A 17,929-nucleotide genomic window follows, 5' to 3' on the forward strand; every position below is an offset into this window, starting at 1 on the left:
AAGAAACTCCAGGACTTGTCCAGACAGTCACTAGGAGTCAAGACTAACACATAGGCACACACTCACCACACAAAAGATCTGGATACTGTAGCTCCAAAAGGTCTTGATAACCCCAAGCTAGGGAGGTAGTAGAGTAGATCTTTAAAGACATCTCTGAACGTCTTTAAAATTGGCCAAAATGATTGGTCTCCATTACCTTATGGTGGAACATACAGGAGGAGAAAGCTCCTTAAATGTGTATGGACTGAGCTGTTTAGGACCTGTATGTTTGTTTGTTTTTTAAGGTACTTTCTCAAATCCTGTCCCAGAAGTTAATAGGTGAGATCTGCCTGTTCTCAGCTAATAGCGAAAGGGGAAACACTTACGGTGATTGGGTTAGGTTGGTAGTTATATAAAACTGGACGAAGCTCTATCTGTTCAAACTGTTTCACTGAGTAGGGCAGCCGGAGAGAGATGTGGAAGTCTTGGAAGACGGTGACTCGGAAAGGCTCTGAAACACAGATCCCTGAGAACACAGGGAGAACGGAGCATGAGCGAAGGGAAGCAGCTGAGTAATGATGGAACTCTATTGCTAAACCTAGAAGAAATCATCACAGAAGGCACGGACCTAAGGAAGCGTAAGAGGTATGGCATGCTAAATCTCCAATATTGAACTGAAAAGCCACCATTGGACTGGGAAGACCCTGACACAGGTACAAACGGAAAAATCAAAGAAGGGTCCTGAGGCTGGATCAGGCTAACCGTTCATCTAAATCCAGCATTTGGTTCACCCCAAGCCACAGAACCTCCTCGGGTGGTGTTGGGTCAGTCCCCGCCCCCCTCACCAGCCCAAGAGCCATTGTGGTGTTATGGGGAAGAAGCTGGACTAGGATGGGGAGACCAAGGTTCTAGTCCTCTGGCAGCCATCGGAGCTTCCTGGGGGACTCTGGGCCAGTCCGTCCCTCTCAGCCCAAGAGTCAATGTGGTCAAGTGATAAAGGTGTTGGACTAGAAGTGGGGAGACCCAGGTTATATGCCCCCCTCAGCCACAGAAGCTCCCCGGGTAACTGGACCAGTGCCTCTCTCCCAACCAACCTACTTCACAGACCTGTTGTTTTGGGGAAGCAAGGGAAGAGGGAGGCTATCTATCCTTCCTTGAGCTCCTGCATGAATAAGGTGGGATATAAATGGAACAATTGTGTTACATTTGCTAAATCTAACAAAAACATAAATAAATAAAGGTTGTGTCATGCAATACATTCAGGAAGATCACAAGCAAGGGCGGGAGAAGGATGGGATGACTTGAATTACTTATTGGTGTAACAGCTCTTTGCATCTATTGGCATCCCTATCATTAGACTTCATTTTCTAAGACTAGTTGCTCCAGCATGTCTCTGTAAGACAGATGACAGTTTGAGTGCGTTTATGGCAAAGGCAGACAATTATATTTTTTGCAAAGTCTGAAAAGCCCATCTGGAGGAGATCCGTTAGACCTCTGGTAAAAGCTCTCTATTTCCTTTCAGGCAAGAGAAGATGATGTCAGAAAGAGAAAACGATAGAGAATTTGGGCTCCCCCACCCCCACTTTTAGCTCTGGCCCACTCTGTTTGTGCAGCCCCCAACAGATTTCCCCAAAGTGAAAAAAAAGCATGCTTGTCCAACTAACCCCAACAGCTAAAAAGGTTGCCCACCTCTATTTTGGGAAACATCTCTGAATACATTAGCAGTAAACAAACAAACATACAAAAAGATATATTTAAGACCTACAACAAATATTAGCAAAGTAAAGTAGGGGAAAAACAGGCACAAGGCATGGGAACACTAAAAGCATCCATTAAGTCTGTTCTTTTTTTAAAAAAACTAGGAAATGGAAAGTAAGGAATGAGGAAAGCTAGGTAGACTTTCTCCACAAATCGAGGATTTTGGTGGAAGAAAAGACATGGAATTTGTCGGCAACGTTGTACAAAAAGTACAGCAAGGCTGGTCTTCCATTAGCAAAACAGGCACAATAATTATAGATTATAGGAGATGGAGTCCAGTGCATCTGGGGAGATAGACACAGATCGAAGCAACCTTTTCTAGGCTCCAGAACAACTGGAATGCAGTTCCTATAAACCTTAGGTAGCTTGGCCAAGGTCACCAGAATTTAAAGGTTAGATATTTGAGAGGCAAAGTCTGTGGATGTCTGGTTCCTGGACAAGCAGAAATCATCAATGTTTACCTTTCTGAGGAGACATGCTAACCGCTTGTATCTCCCACGTGGTGATGGAATCAGGGAGGATAATATTCTCCCTGAAAAAGACCAAGAAGAAGCTTTCTTCATCTTCCTGCATCACATACCCTTCCACCCAGGCCATAAAACTCTTCAAAACATTTAATATAGCCACTGGTCATCACCAGACTGTTCACCCTTGCATTAAGCCCTCATCCCAGAAACCCAAGACCTGAGACATACATACATATTTACACAGGCAAATATTTGGGCTCAGCCCCTGGTTCAAGGCTCCCCAGAGCCCAACATCTGACACAGATGAAACATTCATACTATCACAGGAAAGGAAACACATGTAAAAGAGTTTCTGTTCTACTCACGTGTGGCTTCGATCCACAGAGAATGTTTTCCAGAGCCAGCTCTCAGGGAAAACGCTTCGCAGTTGGATAAATTCATCATCAAAAAAATCATCTTCTTCTTCATCTTGGACTATGTGGAAAGAGAAGGTCACCAGCTAAACATTTCACTTTGCTCTCTTCCAGAAGGGGAGAGGTTTTCAGGCCTCTAACTTGACCAGATTCAGATATTTTAACCAGCATTACAATGGGTCTAGAATTTCACTGTTTTATCGCTACTTTTATTAATGTGGTGTTTATGCTGTATTTATTGTTACGATTATAGGAAGGGAAGAGCAAGAAAGTCATGATGGAATGGAACTGGTTAGATTCTCAAAAATAAAGAAGTGAGAAGTCTAAAGAACAAAAGGCAATGTCTGAAGTAGTACATGGATATGCCAGAATGCTTTGCAAGAATAGAAAGTTATAGAGCAATATAGCGAACAGCTTTGATGTAACTATTCTACGATCTGCAGAATGTTGTTTAATTCAAAAGGGAAGAGCATAATGGATACCTTTTCCCATATGTTTTAATTGCTGTGTTATTGGGCTATTTAGAAATACAATAAAGAATAAGCAGCAATTAAAATCATGTACTTATTGCAGGTTTCCCAAGGCTGGTGCCCTTCAGGTAGACTGGTCTAGAGTTACCATCATCCCCAGTCAATCCCATGAGGGTTGGGAACAGTGAGAGGAGTAATCCAACACATCAGAAGGGTATCAGGTTGTGAAAGTCTGGCTTAGCAGCTAGTAACGAGTGATACTGTGAAGGAATGGTTGGATGAAGGCCGCGCTTGAGGAGATAAGCATTCCCTTAGCCCTCAACAGGAGCGTGGGAATGCTTATCTCCTCGAGTGTGGCCTTCATCCAACCATTCCTTCACAGATACTCAGTTCTGGATACTGATTTTAAGCTTTTTTTTTTTTTTTCATCCCAACCATCTCCAAGGAGATATGGCCAGCAGACATGGCCTCCCATCATTTTATTTTCCCAATAACCCTGAGAGGGAGATTAGAATGAGAGATTGTGACTGATGAAAGATTAAGTGAGATGAAATGCTCATTTTCCCCTGCACCGGCTTCAAGGAGAGAGGATTGGTCATCCTTCTCCTAACAACAACCAATCTGGGTCGGAATGGATGGTACTAATGCAACACTTGAGTTAATTCCAGACAAAAAGTTCCCTGTCTGTGCCCTGAGAGAGGAATTTTAATTCAGGGATGGATAGAGAATATGCTTTGCCAGCAGAGAAGGATTAGTTCAATCACCGGCAGTGCCCTCTGGGTAAGGCTGAGAAAAACTGTAGCCTGGCTGCCTCAAAATGCTTCAGAAATAGTTCCAGATCTGGGCATCTCTTCCTGCTGCCTGGATTTGGGCAGGAATCTGTGAGGTGGCAGGAGCTGATGCTTTACCCATCAGGTGTCTGTTCAAATGGAGCTGAACTCTGTGATCGGAGACCTGGTGGGTAATCAGCTGGCTTCTACAAAAGACTGTGGAAAGGCTGGGAAAATAAGCAATTAAGAGAAGAGTTGGTCAGATGACAACTCAGCTCAGGCTACAAAGGGGCCAGGAAAAAGAGATTCTGCCTTAACAAACTCACTCATAAATGAGGGTTGGAAGTTCCTATCATAGTTTCCAAGATTCGCCACCTGACCCCAATCCTTGCATTAAAAATACCTTATAGAACTCTATGTAATTCTTGATTCCTTGTCCACAAGGGACTTGTAATGGTCTGTGGGTCTGACCTTGGGAGACAGGAGGAAGAGCTGCAGACTAGGTGAGATAAGAGGCAGCTGAGCCCACAGAAGGAATGGGGATGTGGCAAACATCTAAGAAGGGACCCTCCCTAGTTTCTTGGACTGTAAAGATGAAGGGGGGGGGAGATGGGCTTTCAGACTTGCAAGAATCTGTTACTATAACCTTACAATAAAGATAGTGTTAGTACTCATGGTTTTGGCTTCTTGTTTGAACTACTTCGCAAGGCTGACAGGACTTAACAGCTCTTTGTCTCCAGTGCCTATCAGCTAGCACAACAAAGAGCCCACAACATTTTGATTAAGCTCCTTGAAGAGGCTAAGTTGAAATATAGGTTTATTGTTCTTCGGGCAGCTGGGGTGGCAAGAAAGGCAGGGAATCAGTACCAGTCAGCTAGCCCAAGACCTTACCAGGAATCCTCTTACCCCACTCAAGGATGAAGTTTTGACAGATGGCTAAACCTATGGGTCTAGCCATCTATCAAAACTCATCTCCTTTCCCCTGGTCCAGCCCCGATCCACGTTACGGAGAGTGATCTGGCAGGATATCCATCAGATACTTTTCTTAACTTGTGCCCCATTAAATCTGAAAGGAAGACTTCTTACTGGGGCAATTAACTTCTCAGCTGTTGGGGAAGTGCAATTCCTGCCAGCCTAAATTTCTGCCAAGTTAAGGATTGGAGGAAAGATATTATGGCTGCTGTGAGGAAGAACCCTTAAGCTGGAACTCTTAGTTATTAAACATGTTTGTTGGGCTGACAGCTCAAACATCGGGATTGCCTTTCCTGATCTAAACCTTTCTCTTTGCCTGATCAGGGTGGAGAAATACACCTGGCTCAAGGTGCCATACTCACCCCTTGCCAGTCCGTGGGAACCCCAGGACAGGCGACGTAATTTGGCAGCATGGCGGCAGCAGTCAAGGAAGGCTTGACGGCACTCCGTGTTTTCAATCCTTCTGGCACGTTCATCGCATGTCCGTGGAGTGCGAAGCAGCACAATGCCGCCCTTGCAGCATTTAAGGTAATCCGATTTACGATATTTGGCAACTGCAAAGGAGAGAGCGGGAGGAGATGATAAAATATCAATGGATACAAATGCAAAAAAAATAATAATAATAAGGGTAAAGATAAAGGTAAAGTAACCCAGTGTTTCACATTCCCTTCTCAGAATTCAGGCCAATCTAGCTTAGCAGTCCCCAAACTTTTCTTTCTGATATATCAGACCGTTATACAGCTTTTGGGGATGACCACATAAACCAAAGGTTGGCAACGCGGTGCCTGCTGCTATTTTGACACACACCTGTCTCCCGTGTAGATGGTATCTGCAGGATCCCAAAATTATTTATACACGTATATATTCGATCCATTGTGTGTATGTACTGGGTTAAATCAACTCAATGGCCAAGAGTCTGCAAGATGGCCAAACCTCATGAGACTTTAGTGATCAAGATTTGAGGCAAGCATGTTCAATGCCCTTGGGATGTAGAGGACCCAAAACTCAGGAGATTCAAAACACAACCCTACAGCTTGGGAACATCTCTGAAGGCACCAAGGAGAACCCACTCTGGTCATTTCTTCCTCTTGCTATTACTAAATAGCTCCTTCCTTACGGCTACTGATTGAAAGGAATCACATAGCTGTTTCATCTTTGTTTTCTTAATAGGTTTGTGGTATTTTGTTAGGGGGGAGAGGAGAGACAAAACAGATGGTTGGAAAATAAATTACAGGTAGCCCTCGCTAAACGACAGTAATTGGGACTGGCAACTCCAGTCATAAAGCACAATGTCGTGTGACCACACTGACTTACAATGGCAGTTGCAACAGTTCCGGCTGCTGTTGTTAAATGAAACCCGTGTGGGCATTAAGTACAACATCACATGATCGCCATTTACGACTTCCTGCTGGCTTCCCCATTAACTTTGTTTGTCGGAAGCTGGCAATGAAGGTCGCAAATGGCGATTACGTGATCGTGGGATGCTGCGACCGTCATAATTGCGAGCCGCTTGCCAAGTGCCCGAATTGCAATCACATGATCACGAGGATGCTGCAACGGCCACAACTACAAGGACTGGTTATAAGTCTCCTCATTCAGCATCACCGTAACTTTGAACAGTTGCTGAACGAGTGGATGTTAAATGAGGACTACCTGTATGCATTGCATTTTGGCTCTCCCCTGTAAAGTTCCTTGCTTGAATTGGAGCAACTGCGTTCTTAGAGCCACAGAGGGAAACCTCATCATTTCATCTCACAGCACTTACCCTTCTTCTCAATTTCAAGTTGGAATGGCAAGGAACGCTTCTTCCGGGAAGCATTTTCTCTGCATCCGTGTGCTGTGGGAACAAAAAGGAGAAGATGGGCAGAAACTCAAAAAAAGTCCTGCTAGCAGTATTGAAAGGAATGGTTTCTGATGGAAAAGGAGAGGTGCTGTTTCTCAGAAGCAGAAGAGAAAAATTAATGTATGTCAAATAGTAAAGCAATTGAATCAGCACCAATGAATGCCCAAGCTATTAAAATATTGCCAAAATTTGTGAGATTTGGTTGAAATTTCACACAAGACGGCACAAATCTCAGAAAGCAAGGGCATTCTCTTTCCAAGATTTTGAGAGTTTTAACCCTACATCTTTTTGAGGTGATGAAGAGAGTTATTTCATTTCTTTTCCTCACAGCTTTGTTTATTTATTTAGTTATTTTATTTATTAAATTTGTATGCCGCCCATCTCCCCCAGCGGGCGACTCTGGGCGGCTTTGTGATTTATACTGGGCACTTTCTTTATTAATATGTTAGAAATTGCTGATAATTGTCCAATTTCCTTTACTTTCCTTACCGGCCTGGTCACTCACCATTCCGAAGAGGGCTTTGCTGTTCACCAACACGAATTGAGAGACCAGCATCAGCAAAGACGCTGAGGGAATCTTCCCCACTGCCAGCAGTACAGCCAAGATCATAACTTTCCATGGCCTCGAAAACCTGATTTCAACAGGAAAAATAAATATGTGTTGAACTTGATAAGATGATGAAGTGAGAGATACTACAAAGAAAGAGAGATTGCTTTCATTAATGTGTGATGTTTCACTAGAAAGACCAGCAAAATACCTTCTTAGCTAATACAGACTAGAATAGGTGCAAACATAACTAGCAAGGATAATCAGAGATTGGAAAGTTAAATCCTTCAAGGAGAGACTGAAGATCCAGCTATGTTCAGCCTTGAGAAAAGAAGAGTGGGGGGATATCTTGATAGCACTCCAAATAACTGAAGAGAGTCATGCAGAAGATGGCCATTACTTGTTCTCTGTTATCCCATCACAGGACACAGAATAATGGATTTACACTATAAGAAGTCATCATGGAGATTGGAGAAGGTCTACTTATGTTGTCACCAAGAGTCAACACCAATGTGATGACATATCATCAATCATAATCAGTTATAGGAAAGCAGGATCTGGTTGAATGTTAGGAAGAACCTTCTAACAATAACAGAAATTCAACTGTGGGACCAGTTACAAGGTGAGATGGTGGGTTCTCCTTCCCTGGACATATTGAAATAGAGGTTGAAGAGCCACCTGTCAGGGGTGCTCTAATTTGAATTCTGGCACTGAGGGGGCCTGGGCATGAGGGATCCTTTAGTGTTGTGATTCATCTTTTAGGATCATTGCTGGGTTACTAGGCTAATATGGATGTATAATTCACAGGCATCCATTAGAGGGGCAAAAAATGTGCAGGACCATGTCATCACAAAATGCCACAATTTATGCATTCCTGTCCCAGGAGCTGGGAGATGGGGAGACTCAAGAAACACCTTCATTGAGAGCCATCAGTTTGAGCACAATGAGAAGCTATGCTTCAAATTCAAATGAGGGCTTTTGGTAGCGTCTTCTTTCCCCAAAATGCCTTTGGGCTCCAAATGGTAGCTAGGGTGATAGGGAGCATGTCCAGGAGTTAAAGGAAGCAACAAGGAATACAAAAATGGATTGTGGGTTGTGCCTATGTCAGCCTTGCAAGATAGGCAAAGTCAAGAAACAGAATCAGCAGGAATTCCAGGAATGCTCTTGACTGTTGTAGGGTAATAGAAACGTGAAAGCTTGTAGAGTTTCTCTCTGCCCCATCTTACACCAAACAAAATCAAGGGGGGTTAATTTGAGTTTATTGTGCTTCCCACTTGCTCAGTCCTGTATCTTTTCCCTTTAGCATTCACTGTCCTCTCCCCACTTCCCAAGGCAAGACCTCCATTATTTCACTCCACCCTGGCAGCTTTTCTATGACAGCCCTCACAACGTGCTTTCAAAATCCCAAATGTGCCCGACAATTTCCCAACAATTACAGTGATGTTATTCCACAAGGAGTCAAAAAAGGAAATTGGATACCCAAACAACCAAGAAGAGTGGGTGGAGGGACTATACCTTGCTCTGCGTGAGTCGATTCTTCCGGTTGAGGGCGTAAACAGCAGCGTCGGTGGCAGAGAGAGAGATGAGGGATTTGGTATCCGTGTTTACGGTGAGTGACATGAGAGACTGGGGCCGCAGACTGTTTAAGTTTGATGATGAGCGAATCTCCAGCTGAAGATTGGAAAGACAGAGTGAGGGATAACTATGACAGCCAAGCACAACTTCTTTCTTGATCTCTAGATGGTGGGATGACAACTCCATGAATTATCTGGGAATTCCAGAAGCTGTGGTCCAAAATGTTTGCAGGGTAATGGGTTGGAGGAAGCCTGGTTGGCCTAAGGTCTAAATATTCTCCCTTGCAAACTGCCAAAAAACCTTACTTAATTACTTACTTATTTATTTATATGGAGAAAATCTATCTATGTGATCGCTAAGAGTCAACGCTGACTTGATGGCATGTCATCAATCTGTTTATTTATTTCAATCAATTTATATGGCCCCCCTCCTGACCACAGCAACTCTGGGTGGCTAGCGTAGGATTAAACCTCAACACAATCAGACAATAACCATAATGACAACAAATGTACATATAACGACAGCCGAGGACAACCATCACTATAATAAACATTAGCAATGTTCACAGAATTCACAAGCTTTCCCATCATGCCCCTTCTGCTCTTCCTTGCTATTGACCCTCGCTTCCCTTTATCACCTCCTTTCCACCCTGCCCATCAAAGTCACCCCTGGCTGTAGATGGCCCGCCCTGTGGAGCTGCACTGAGCCCAGGAGCTTCGAGGGGAAGGGGTTCCTTTCCCCAGAGCAGTAAAAGGGCTCACAGGAGAGGAGAGAGGGCAGAACGGCTGGAGCTGGACAGCCCAACAGCAGGGTCCCTGCACTCCGGACTGGAACAGCCACTGAAAGCTTTGTGCTCGGGGGATATGATACGAAATACAGGCAGCCCTCAGGTTAAGAACAAGATCCGCTCCGAAGTCTGTCTTTAACTCTAATTTGTATGTAAGTTGGAACTCATACTTATGAACGGGCTGCCTATTACTAAAAACGACAGACAGCTTTCTCTTTCCTCGAGCCAATGAATTGCTGAAGCCGCGCAATGTTTTCATGAACTGCTGAAAACAGGCTGCGTATTAAAAACGCGCAGCTTCAGCGGTTCATGGAAACATTGCGCGGCTTCAGCAGTGCGTCAGCTCGAGGAAGGGGAAAGCCAGCCACCATTTTTAGTAACAGGCAGCCCGTTCATAAGTACAAGTTGTCCGTAGGTTGGACGTTCTTAACCCTGTTATGTAACGTAATGTGACGTGAAATGAAATGAAGTGAAATAAAATAAAATAGAATGAAGTGAAGAAGAACAAAACAAAACAAAACAAAACAGAAGTGAAGTGAAGTGAAGTGAAGTGAAGTGAAGTGAAGTGAAGTGAAGTGAAGTGAAGTGAAGTGAAGTAAAGTAAAGTAAAGTAAAGTAAAGTAAAGTAAAGTAAAGTAAAGTAAAGTAAAGTAAAGTAAAGTAAAGTAAAGTAAAGTAAAGTAAAGTAAAGTAAAGTAAAGATCTCGCACCAGTTAGGTCTTTCTCATGATTTCCCACAGTCGCAAACACTGCTTCAGCCCCAGAAAGCTCTCACATTATATTTTACAGTTACAGCCCAAAAATAATTTTAGCAATATTGTCAAGTTTTTGCATTTTTTTTAATGACCTTAAACTTACGGCAACGGATATAAGTAATAACAGACGGCCTATTAACGTATTTAGGTTTTATTGGGACCTTTTGTTCCTCCTCACCCAAGGAAGATTCTGCCTATTAAGCCCTGATACGTTCTTTTTCTTGGAAGAACGAACCTTTTGGTGTCTGTCTCAAGGAGACCAATATCCTTTGGTAAAGCCATTTGTGAGAATGAAGACATTAAAAACTATGAATCATGGTTTAGTCAGCACTGTCTTTCCTTAGAAGAATGGCCAAGCCATGTCTCTTTTCCCATGCTTTTCATCGTTAATTAATTTCAGGAACAATGTATGCTTCTAAACTTTTTCTCCTCTATTTTACACTTTCATTTTGCTCTCTGCCTTGGGTATTCAATTGAGTAGAAAGGCTGGATATAATAAAAAATAAAAATAAACTCCATCACAGAACTTTTTCGAGACTTTTTTGTCCCTGATACATGCAACGTTTGGCTTCCGATTATCGTTGTTAAAAGCAAACAAGAGTAGCGGGAATGGAGAACTAATTGATGCTATTTAAATAGGGTGGTACCTATTGTTTTTCTTTTCTTTCTTATATTCATAAGCTCAGGTTCAGAATACTGACAATTGAGCGATCAAATTGGAGTCATTGAGAACCAAAAGGGAAATAACACAAAGTTTTGAAGAAATATTTTAAAAATTCAGAAAACAGAAAGCTGTAAGTGACTCAAAAAAATTCCAGATTGGGGTGGAGAATGGGTAAAGTATACCCCAGTATACCCCAGAAGAAGGTCTATCTGAACAGGCCAACTTCATTCTGCAATGTTTGGTCCTGTGAGTTGGAGCTATCCTCTAACTCAGTGTTTCTCAACCATAGCAACTTTAAGATGTCTGGACTTCAACTCCCAGAATGGCTGGCTGGGGAATTCTGGGAGCTGAAGTCCACACATCCTCAGATGTTTATTTGGAACCAAAGTTCTGCCTATCTTTCAGAGAAATCAATGGCACGAACCTCTGAAGTGGATTTGGGAAAGCAAGCTCTTCTGAATGCAACATACCTTCCCCTCGCATTTGTCGACAACGTCCACCCAGATGGAGTTGGACACAATTTCATCCCCAAGGCGGTAAAAGGCCACAAAACGAAACGTTGGCATCAGATCAGGTGTAATGCGAACAGAGGCTACTGTAAAAGAGCCACGGGGAGCGCTGTTTGCAGAGACGATGTCCCCTTTGCTCAAAACCTGCAGGGAAATGGCCAGATCAGAGAACAAAGCTTAGCATAGAGGCAAATCTTCCAAAGATTCAAAAATAATCACATCATTGAGTGGTTTGCTTCGTAACAAGCCACTGTGGCACAACGTTTAAGGTGCTGGAGTAGGAATGGGGAGAGGGAGGATGTGGTCCTTCTTAGTCCCTCCCTTTCAGCCCAAGATTCATTGTGGTCTAAGGGTGAAGGTGTGGACTAAGAGTGGGAAAACCCAGGTTCTAGTCCCGTCAGCCATGGGAGCTTCCTGGGTGGCTCTGGGCCAGTTCCTCCCTCTCAGCCTGAGTTGATGTGATCGTGTGATGAAAGTGCTGGACTAGGAGGGGGGAGACCCAGGCTGTAAGCTGCCCTCAGCCATGGAAGCTCTAAAGCAGTCATCTTTTACTCCAACCTACCCTACAAAGTGGTTGATGTGGGAATAAAAGATAGGAGGGAGGAAGCTAATCTATGTCACCTCAAATAAGTGATAATAAATATATCTAGAATATATTTAGAAAACTAAACAAAACAATAAACCACTCTATAGCCAGTTTGCATGCTGGGAAAAGGCAAGGCTAAAACTGATATTCAGTCTCTCTCAATCTGATCCTTTCCAGATGTGTTGAAACTACAATTCCCATAGTTCCTAACCAGCATGGCAATAATTCTTAAAGTTCTCCAGAGGGTGACCAGAGGCCTCTCTTTATATGTACTATAAGTCTTTATATTATTTAAATGTTTTATTATTGTTTTAATGGAAACATTCCTTCAACAGCAAGAAAATGAAGAATACGCATTAGCCTTTCACAAACCCAGGATCCTCTAGACATGTTGGGTTCCCATCCTTCCCCGCTAGCATGGCCAGAGCATTTTAAATTAACTAAACAACCCTCGTTCTGATTTGCTAACTTTTGACATTTAGGAAATCATTTAAATACCAAAAAAGCATTTCATTAATCTTTCATCTATATTCTGAAATGGTACAATCCAAGAAGGGCTGGTGCCATGCTCTATTTTTGCATATATAAATCAGCCCAAAGCAGAGCAAAGGGTCAGTCAAGTTTGATTTGCAATAGTCCACTGTCCCACTTACAACAATATCACGCTGCGGCAGCTTTCTCCAATTTGCTACCTTCTAGATCAGCGTTTCTCAACCTTGGTAACTTTAAGATGAGTGGACTTCTACTCCCAGAATTCCCCAGCCAGCATGGCTGGCTGGGGAATTCTGGGAGTAGAAGTCCGCTCATCTTAAAGTTGCTAAGGTTGAGAAACACTGTACTAAATGTATTGGGCCACGCTGATTGGGATTGGTGGGAATTGGGATTTCAAAGTCATCTGATGGACACCAAAATATGAAAAGCTGCCCTCAAATGAGTCTGCTTTGGCTTATTCCTACAAAGAAATCTATAAAAGAGTTCCACTGAAGAAGAATCCACCACCCAGAGTACTACTGGGGACTTGTGAACATCTCCCATCAAACCCTCTGTAAGGATTCACCATGTAATAGAAGTTGGTGAAGGCACTTGACCCAATGTATTTCAATCCGATTGTGAGGGTCTCTCCAAGATTCAGGCCATAACTTTTGGGACTTTCAATGATCAGATAGTTTCCTTTAGGGGACCTGGTAGCTTTGGTGGTCAGGGTTGCTTCTGCTGGACTCTCTGTCCCTGCTGTTAGCTGTGGGGAAAAAAAAGATAGTCAGCCTTTTTTATACACATACTGGACAGAGGTGACATCAAGAGCAGACCATTATGGAAGGACAGGTCCAATGAAAGATGGTTAACCTTTATTGAAACTGGATTGTGAAAATTTCCTATTCACTATGTGTGGGTACAGCATGAGTGTATGTATGTATGTGTGTGTGTGTGCATACATATATGAAAGTCATATATATTCATTTTGCTGTTTCCTTCCTTCCTTCCTTCCTTCCTTCCTTCCTTCCTTCCTTCCTTCCTTCCTTCGCTTGCTTTCCTTCCTCCTCCTCCTCCTCCTCCTCCTTCTTCTTCCCTCCCTCCCTCTTTTCCTTCCCCCCTCCCCTCCCCTCTCCCTATTATTTTATTTTTTTCTCTCTCTCTTCTGTTTTATTCAATAAACAATTTTTTAAAAAGATGACTGTGATCATTGTCTCTGTGCAAAAGTTTGAAAGACAGTTTGGAAGCTTCAGCATTATGAAAAACAGCTGCCCCAACACTGGTAGAGTCTAGAGGGCATATTTACTGTACATCTTCAGAGTTGCACATCTGTCAGGGAGCATCTGCAAAGGGTCTCAAAAAAGCCAAGGTGGCAACTTTGACCGTGCAATCAAAGCTCTGCCCCTTTCTAACATGCTTGTGTAAAATGAGGTGGGGCTTCAGTTGCACAGTCTTGGCCACTACTGTGATTTTTTGACACACCCTCGTGGATGCCTTTGGGGGCCCTTCTTTGTAGACCCCGATAAGCACTTCTGGTGAAAACTGAAAGTTGGTGGCACAATTTCCCTTTGTCATCTCTTTGCTACGAGATGATAAATGAAAATTATATGCTTTATATTATTTTAAAAAGAACCTCTCCCTCACCCCAGCCCTTCCCAGTTTGCATCATCACTGCCTGGTTCACAGTGGCTCTTGGGCTTCCAAAAATGAAAAACTCTTTTCCTGGCTAAATTGCTCAATTCTCCTATGAATCCAGAAGCCTGCCGTGAACTTTCTGCCCTCCAGATACATTTGACTGCACCTTCCCCAGTAACTGCATTGCTCTTGGAGTCCAAATCATCTAAAGAACTTTGAGTTGGGGTAGGTTAACCTATGGCTGGGGAGAGTATAAGCCAAATATGATTAAAAAGGAGCATCCATTGAGTCTCCCAGGAGTATCCGCAGAGTATGGTTAAAAAAGTCAAGATGGCGGCTACAGTGGTACGATTGAAGTTCCATCCTGCAGACACTCGTGGAGTCTCCCACATCTCTTTTTCCTGCCAACAATTGTCCTTCCATCACCCTTCCTTTCCCTGATGGGTGGGGCAATACCATGACAGTGAGTGAGGTAGCCCCTTGAGGAACATTGATTCTGTAGTTCACAACTCCCTGCTCATCGGTCTCCATCTGGCCATCCGCGGGAGACTGGGCCCCAGTTACACGGGTTTTGAAGCGGACTGGGAGGTTGGGGGCAGGTGAGCCATCCAGCAGCGTAACACGAGCCTGGAGGAAGGAGAAAAAGTCCAGAAAGGATTATTGTTGTTTTAAATTTTTGGCCACCCAAATCCAACAGGTTTCAGTTTCGTACCTACAACTGAGACATACAACAAGTGGGCAATTGCAAGAATGAACACATTCACATATGCAGATTGATCTGCAAGAAGCCGCTGAGAGTTCTGGATTGTGGCAGGATACAAATGTGGGCAATAAATCCATAAGAACAGATGAAGGTGTTCAATGCATGCTCTCTCACCCACAGAGAACTGATTTGCACCCCCAGATTTTGCTGAACTACATCTCCTGGGATCCCCCACTTATTGGTTGGGTAATTGGGATTAACTCACCCAACATAGACTGACATGTTGTCCAAGAGAAGTAGGGGAACTATCAGCCTTACCAGGTAGACCAGACAGGAAACATGACCAGATGATCTAATTCTACTTTATTGTAAAGCTACATTGACAGAATCTTGCAAGTCTGAAGGTACAATTCTCCTGCCGTCTCCTTTACAGCCTGAGAAACTAGGGAGGGTCCCTTCTGAGTCTCTTGCCCTGCCCACTATCCAGCTGCGGGCTATGCTCTCTCTTATCTGACCGTTCCCTAGGGAGCATCTCTGGGCCCTGTCTCCCAAGGTCATACCCACATACCATTACAGGGGAGTTATTGAATTTATTTATTTTGTGAGGCTTGTAAGTCACTCCAGCTGAAGCTGACTCTGAGTCATGTGCAATTCCCATCCTCCCATTAGGTGGGAAACTGATTTATGGAAATTTCCCCTTTACGGTTTCTACTGCTCCTTTCATATTTTCTATCCCCATTTGGAGTGGGAACACTCAAGTGGGGATGTAAAGGGGGTAGAGAAAGGTTTGGCTTTTCTTAATCCTGTCCACAGCAGTCTGGTTCCTAACTGGGCTTCTGTGATATCTGTAAAACTCTCATTCAAAATCTCTTAAAAAGAAAATAGCAGACATGTCAGTCACCCACCTACCTCAAAATATGGAGGTTAACCAGCAAATTGCTAAGTGTGTCATGCGAGCGTGCTGTGTGCATCAGCTGAAGTGTGGGTTTTGCTCCAATGTGTGAAAAGCTTTCAAATAATACCAAGTCCAATAACAAGGAGGACAGGGCAGAAGCCCCCCCCCCAAAAAAAATTGCAATTCACTCCCCCATCTGACCCAGTGGATTCTGGCCTGCTCCTTAAAATCTTTCCATATCCAGCAGAAAGAATTCCCAAAGCTTTCCGACTGCGCTTCAGATGATCCATTAAGATGGTCTTGCATTTAAGGATGTGGTTCCCTGAAACAGTGCCCTCTGGTGGTGAAAAGCTGCATCTCTAAAACCCAAAAGGGGGCAGATTCACACAATCAGCTTGCCCAGGAGTGCGAATTCAGCCGTGACCAGTTCTTGAGGACAGAAATGCACAACATTGTGCTCTACTTGTCTCCAGCCCCCGGAAAGGATTCATTTACCCATCCTTTCCTGCTACAGGTCGAAACAGCATTTTTTGGAGTCATGCCGGCTTAGGGGACAGCCCAGGTTTACCTGCTGTGCTGAATTTCATTGCAGGCAAACGTTTCTGATCCAATCCGTTACCATCCCCGGTGACACAAATGCCCCTCCCCTCTGCTCACTGCCCTTTACAGTTGCTTCTTTTTTTTTTTAACAAAATCACCGGTGAAACAGTGAGATGCTATTTTTTTAAAAATTTTATTTTTACAAGTTCCCTGCTGAAACAGGGAAATGGTGGGCTCGCTTTAAAAACAAAACAAAACCCCCCAGCAGGTAATATTGATCAGAGTTCTGCCACTTTCTCCTTTCAGACCAAGTGGTGGGAAAATTGGAAAAATTGTGAGTTTTTCTTTCTTGGTTTGAACTGATCCTGGAGGGGCAAAGAAGCAGGAAATCCACCAACGGGGGGCCAGGGAAGCAGAACTTCAGACCTCCCGGCTTTCCGAAAAGATTTAAAGACCTGGCTCTGTCAGTGTGCATGGGGTGAGATGGGCTCTACCCGACCCTGGGGGTGGTTAGCCCCCTGATAACGCTGCCTGGAATTATTATTTATTTATTGTTAAATTTGTATGCCACCCACCTCCCCCACTGGGTGACTCTGGGCAGATGACTTGCCAATTTTCTATCTTCTTGGAACTTATTTATTTTTAGGATTGTTTTTACATTGTATTTTAATGAATTTTTATCTTCTTGTAAACCACCCAGAGTCATTTCACGAGATGGGTGGTGACAAATTGGATGGATGGATGGATGGATGGATGGATGGATGGATGGATGGATGGATGGATGGATGGATGGATGGATGGATGACCCACCCACCCACCCACCCACCCCATGGCCAAACCAAGGCTATGGGATTTCTTAAGCCAGCTTTGTTTCCGGCTCCTTTAAGCTGCTGAACTGTGAAAAGCCCCACGTTTGGACTTCAGAAAGATGAAGGACAACATTCCACAACTAGAATCCCGCCTAAGTCCACCCTCGCAACCACACTGCACAATATGGAAGATGGGCCCGGCAGAAAAACACAACACCTACCAGCACTTCAAAGGGAGCGTTGGGCACAAAATAACGCTTGGCTTTGCCCAGGTCCACTGAATACGGAGATGATACAAATTTCACCGTGAGCTCCTGCTCCTCCAGCTCACCACCTAGGAGAACGAGGAAAGGGTCAACCACGCACCTCATAAAGACGTTTTAAGGAGATGCTTAGATGAGAAGATGCCCTTTTCAAGCAGGGATGATGAATCAGCAGCATCTGTTTGCTTGCTTCCCTCATCAGGGTTCAGGCTGGCTGGTTTCACACATGGGGACTTCAACTCAATTTGAGGAACAAGCCGAGATTGATTGAGTTTACGTGGCAGGCTCAGCTACTCTGGTTTATAAATTGCAGTGGCCAAGTTCATACCACGCTCTCAGCTGTCAACCAAACAATCACATTATGGTTTAGCAGAGTGCGTGAATCCGGCCTAACAGCAGGGTAAAATGAGGCGGGGTAGTCCATGGGCCAGTGCGTGTGGATCCAGCCGTTGTGTGAAAGAGGTGACAGCTTTACTTAAGCATGAAGGCTTCTGAATCAAGCTTTTATTGCACAGTGG

General features: G+C 43.8%; 1 protein-coding gene across 1 annotated transcript in view; it reads right to left on the reverse strand.

Annotated features, from left to right (window-relative positions):
• Positions 1-17,929, reverse strand: part of LOC103063425 (complement C4-B) — a 72,889-nt gene that overhangs the window by 36,413 nt on the left and 18,547 nt on the right. The window contains exons 10-20 of the mRNA XM_088128640.1: positions 17,370-17,482; positions 14,658-14,828; positions 13,153-13,332; positions 11,471-11,653; positions 8,735-8,890; positions 7,178-7,304; positions 6,595-6,666; positions 5,192-5,383; positions 2,570-2,678; positions 2,199-2,269; positions 366-505 (exon numbers count right to left, since the gene is read on the reverse strand). Coding sequence (XP_087984766.1) covers positions 366-505; positions 2,199-2,269; positions 2,570-2,678; positions 5,192-5,383; positions 6,595-6,666; positions 7,178-7,304; positions 8,735-8,890; positions 11,471-11,653; positions 13,153-13,332; positions 14,658-14,828; positions 17,370-17,482 — 1,514 coding nt within the window. The remainder of the gene's footprint in view (positions 1-365; positions 506-2,198; positions 2,270-2,569; positions 2,679-5,191; positions 5,384-6,594; positions 6,667-7,177; positions 7,305-8,734; positions 8,891-11,470; positions 11,654-13,152; positions 13,333-14,657; positions 14,829-17,369; positions 17,483-17,929) is intronic.

Source organism: Python bivittatus, unplaced genomic scaffold (genome assembly GCF_059951505.1).
Source record: "Python bivittatus isolate LINGU-HERP-01145 unplaced genomic scaffold, Pbiv_v1 ctg000800_np1212, whole genome shotgun sequence".
Taxonomy (NCBI): Eukaryota; Metazoa; Chordata; class Lepidosauria; order Squamata; family Pythonidae; genus Python; species Python bivittatus.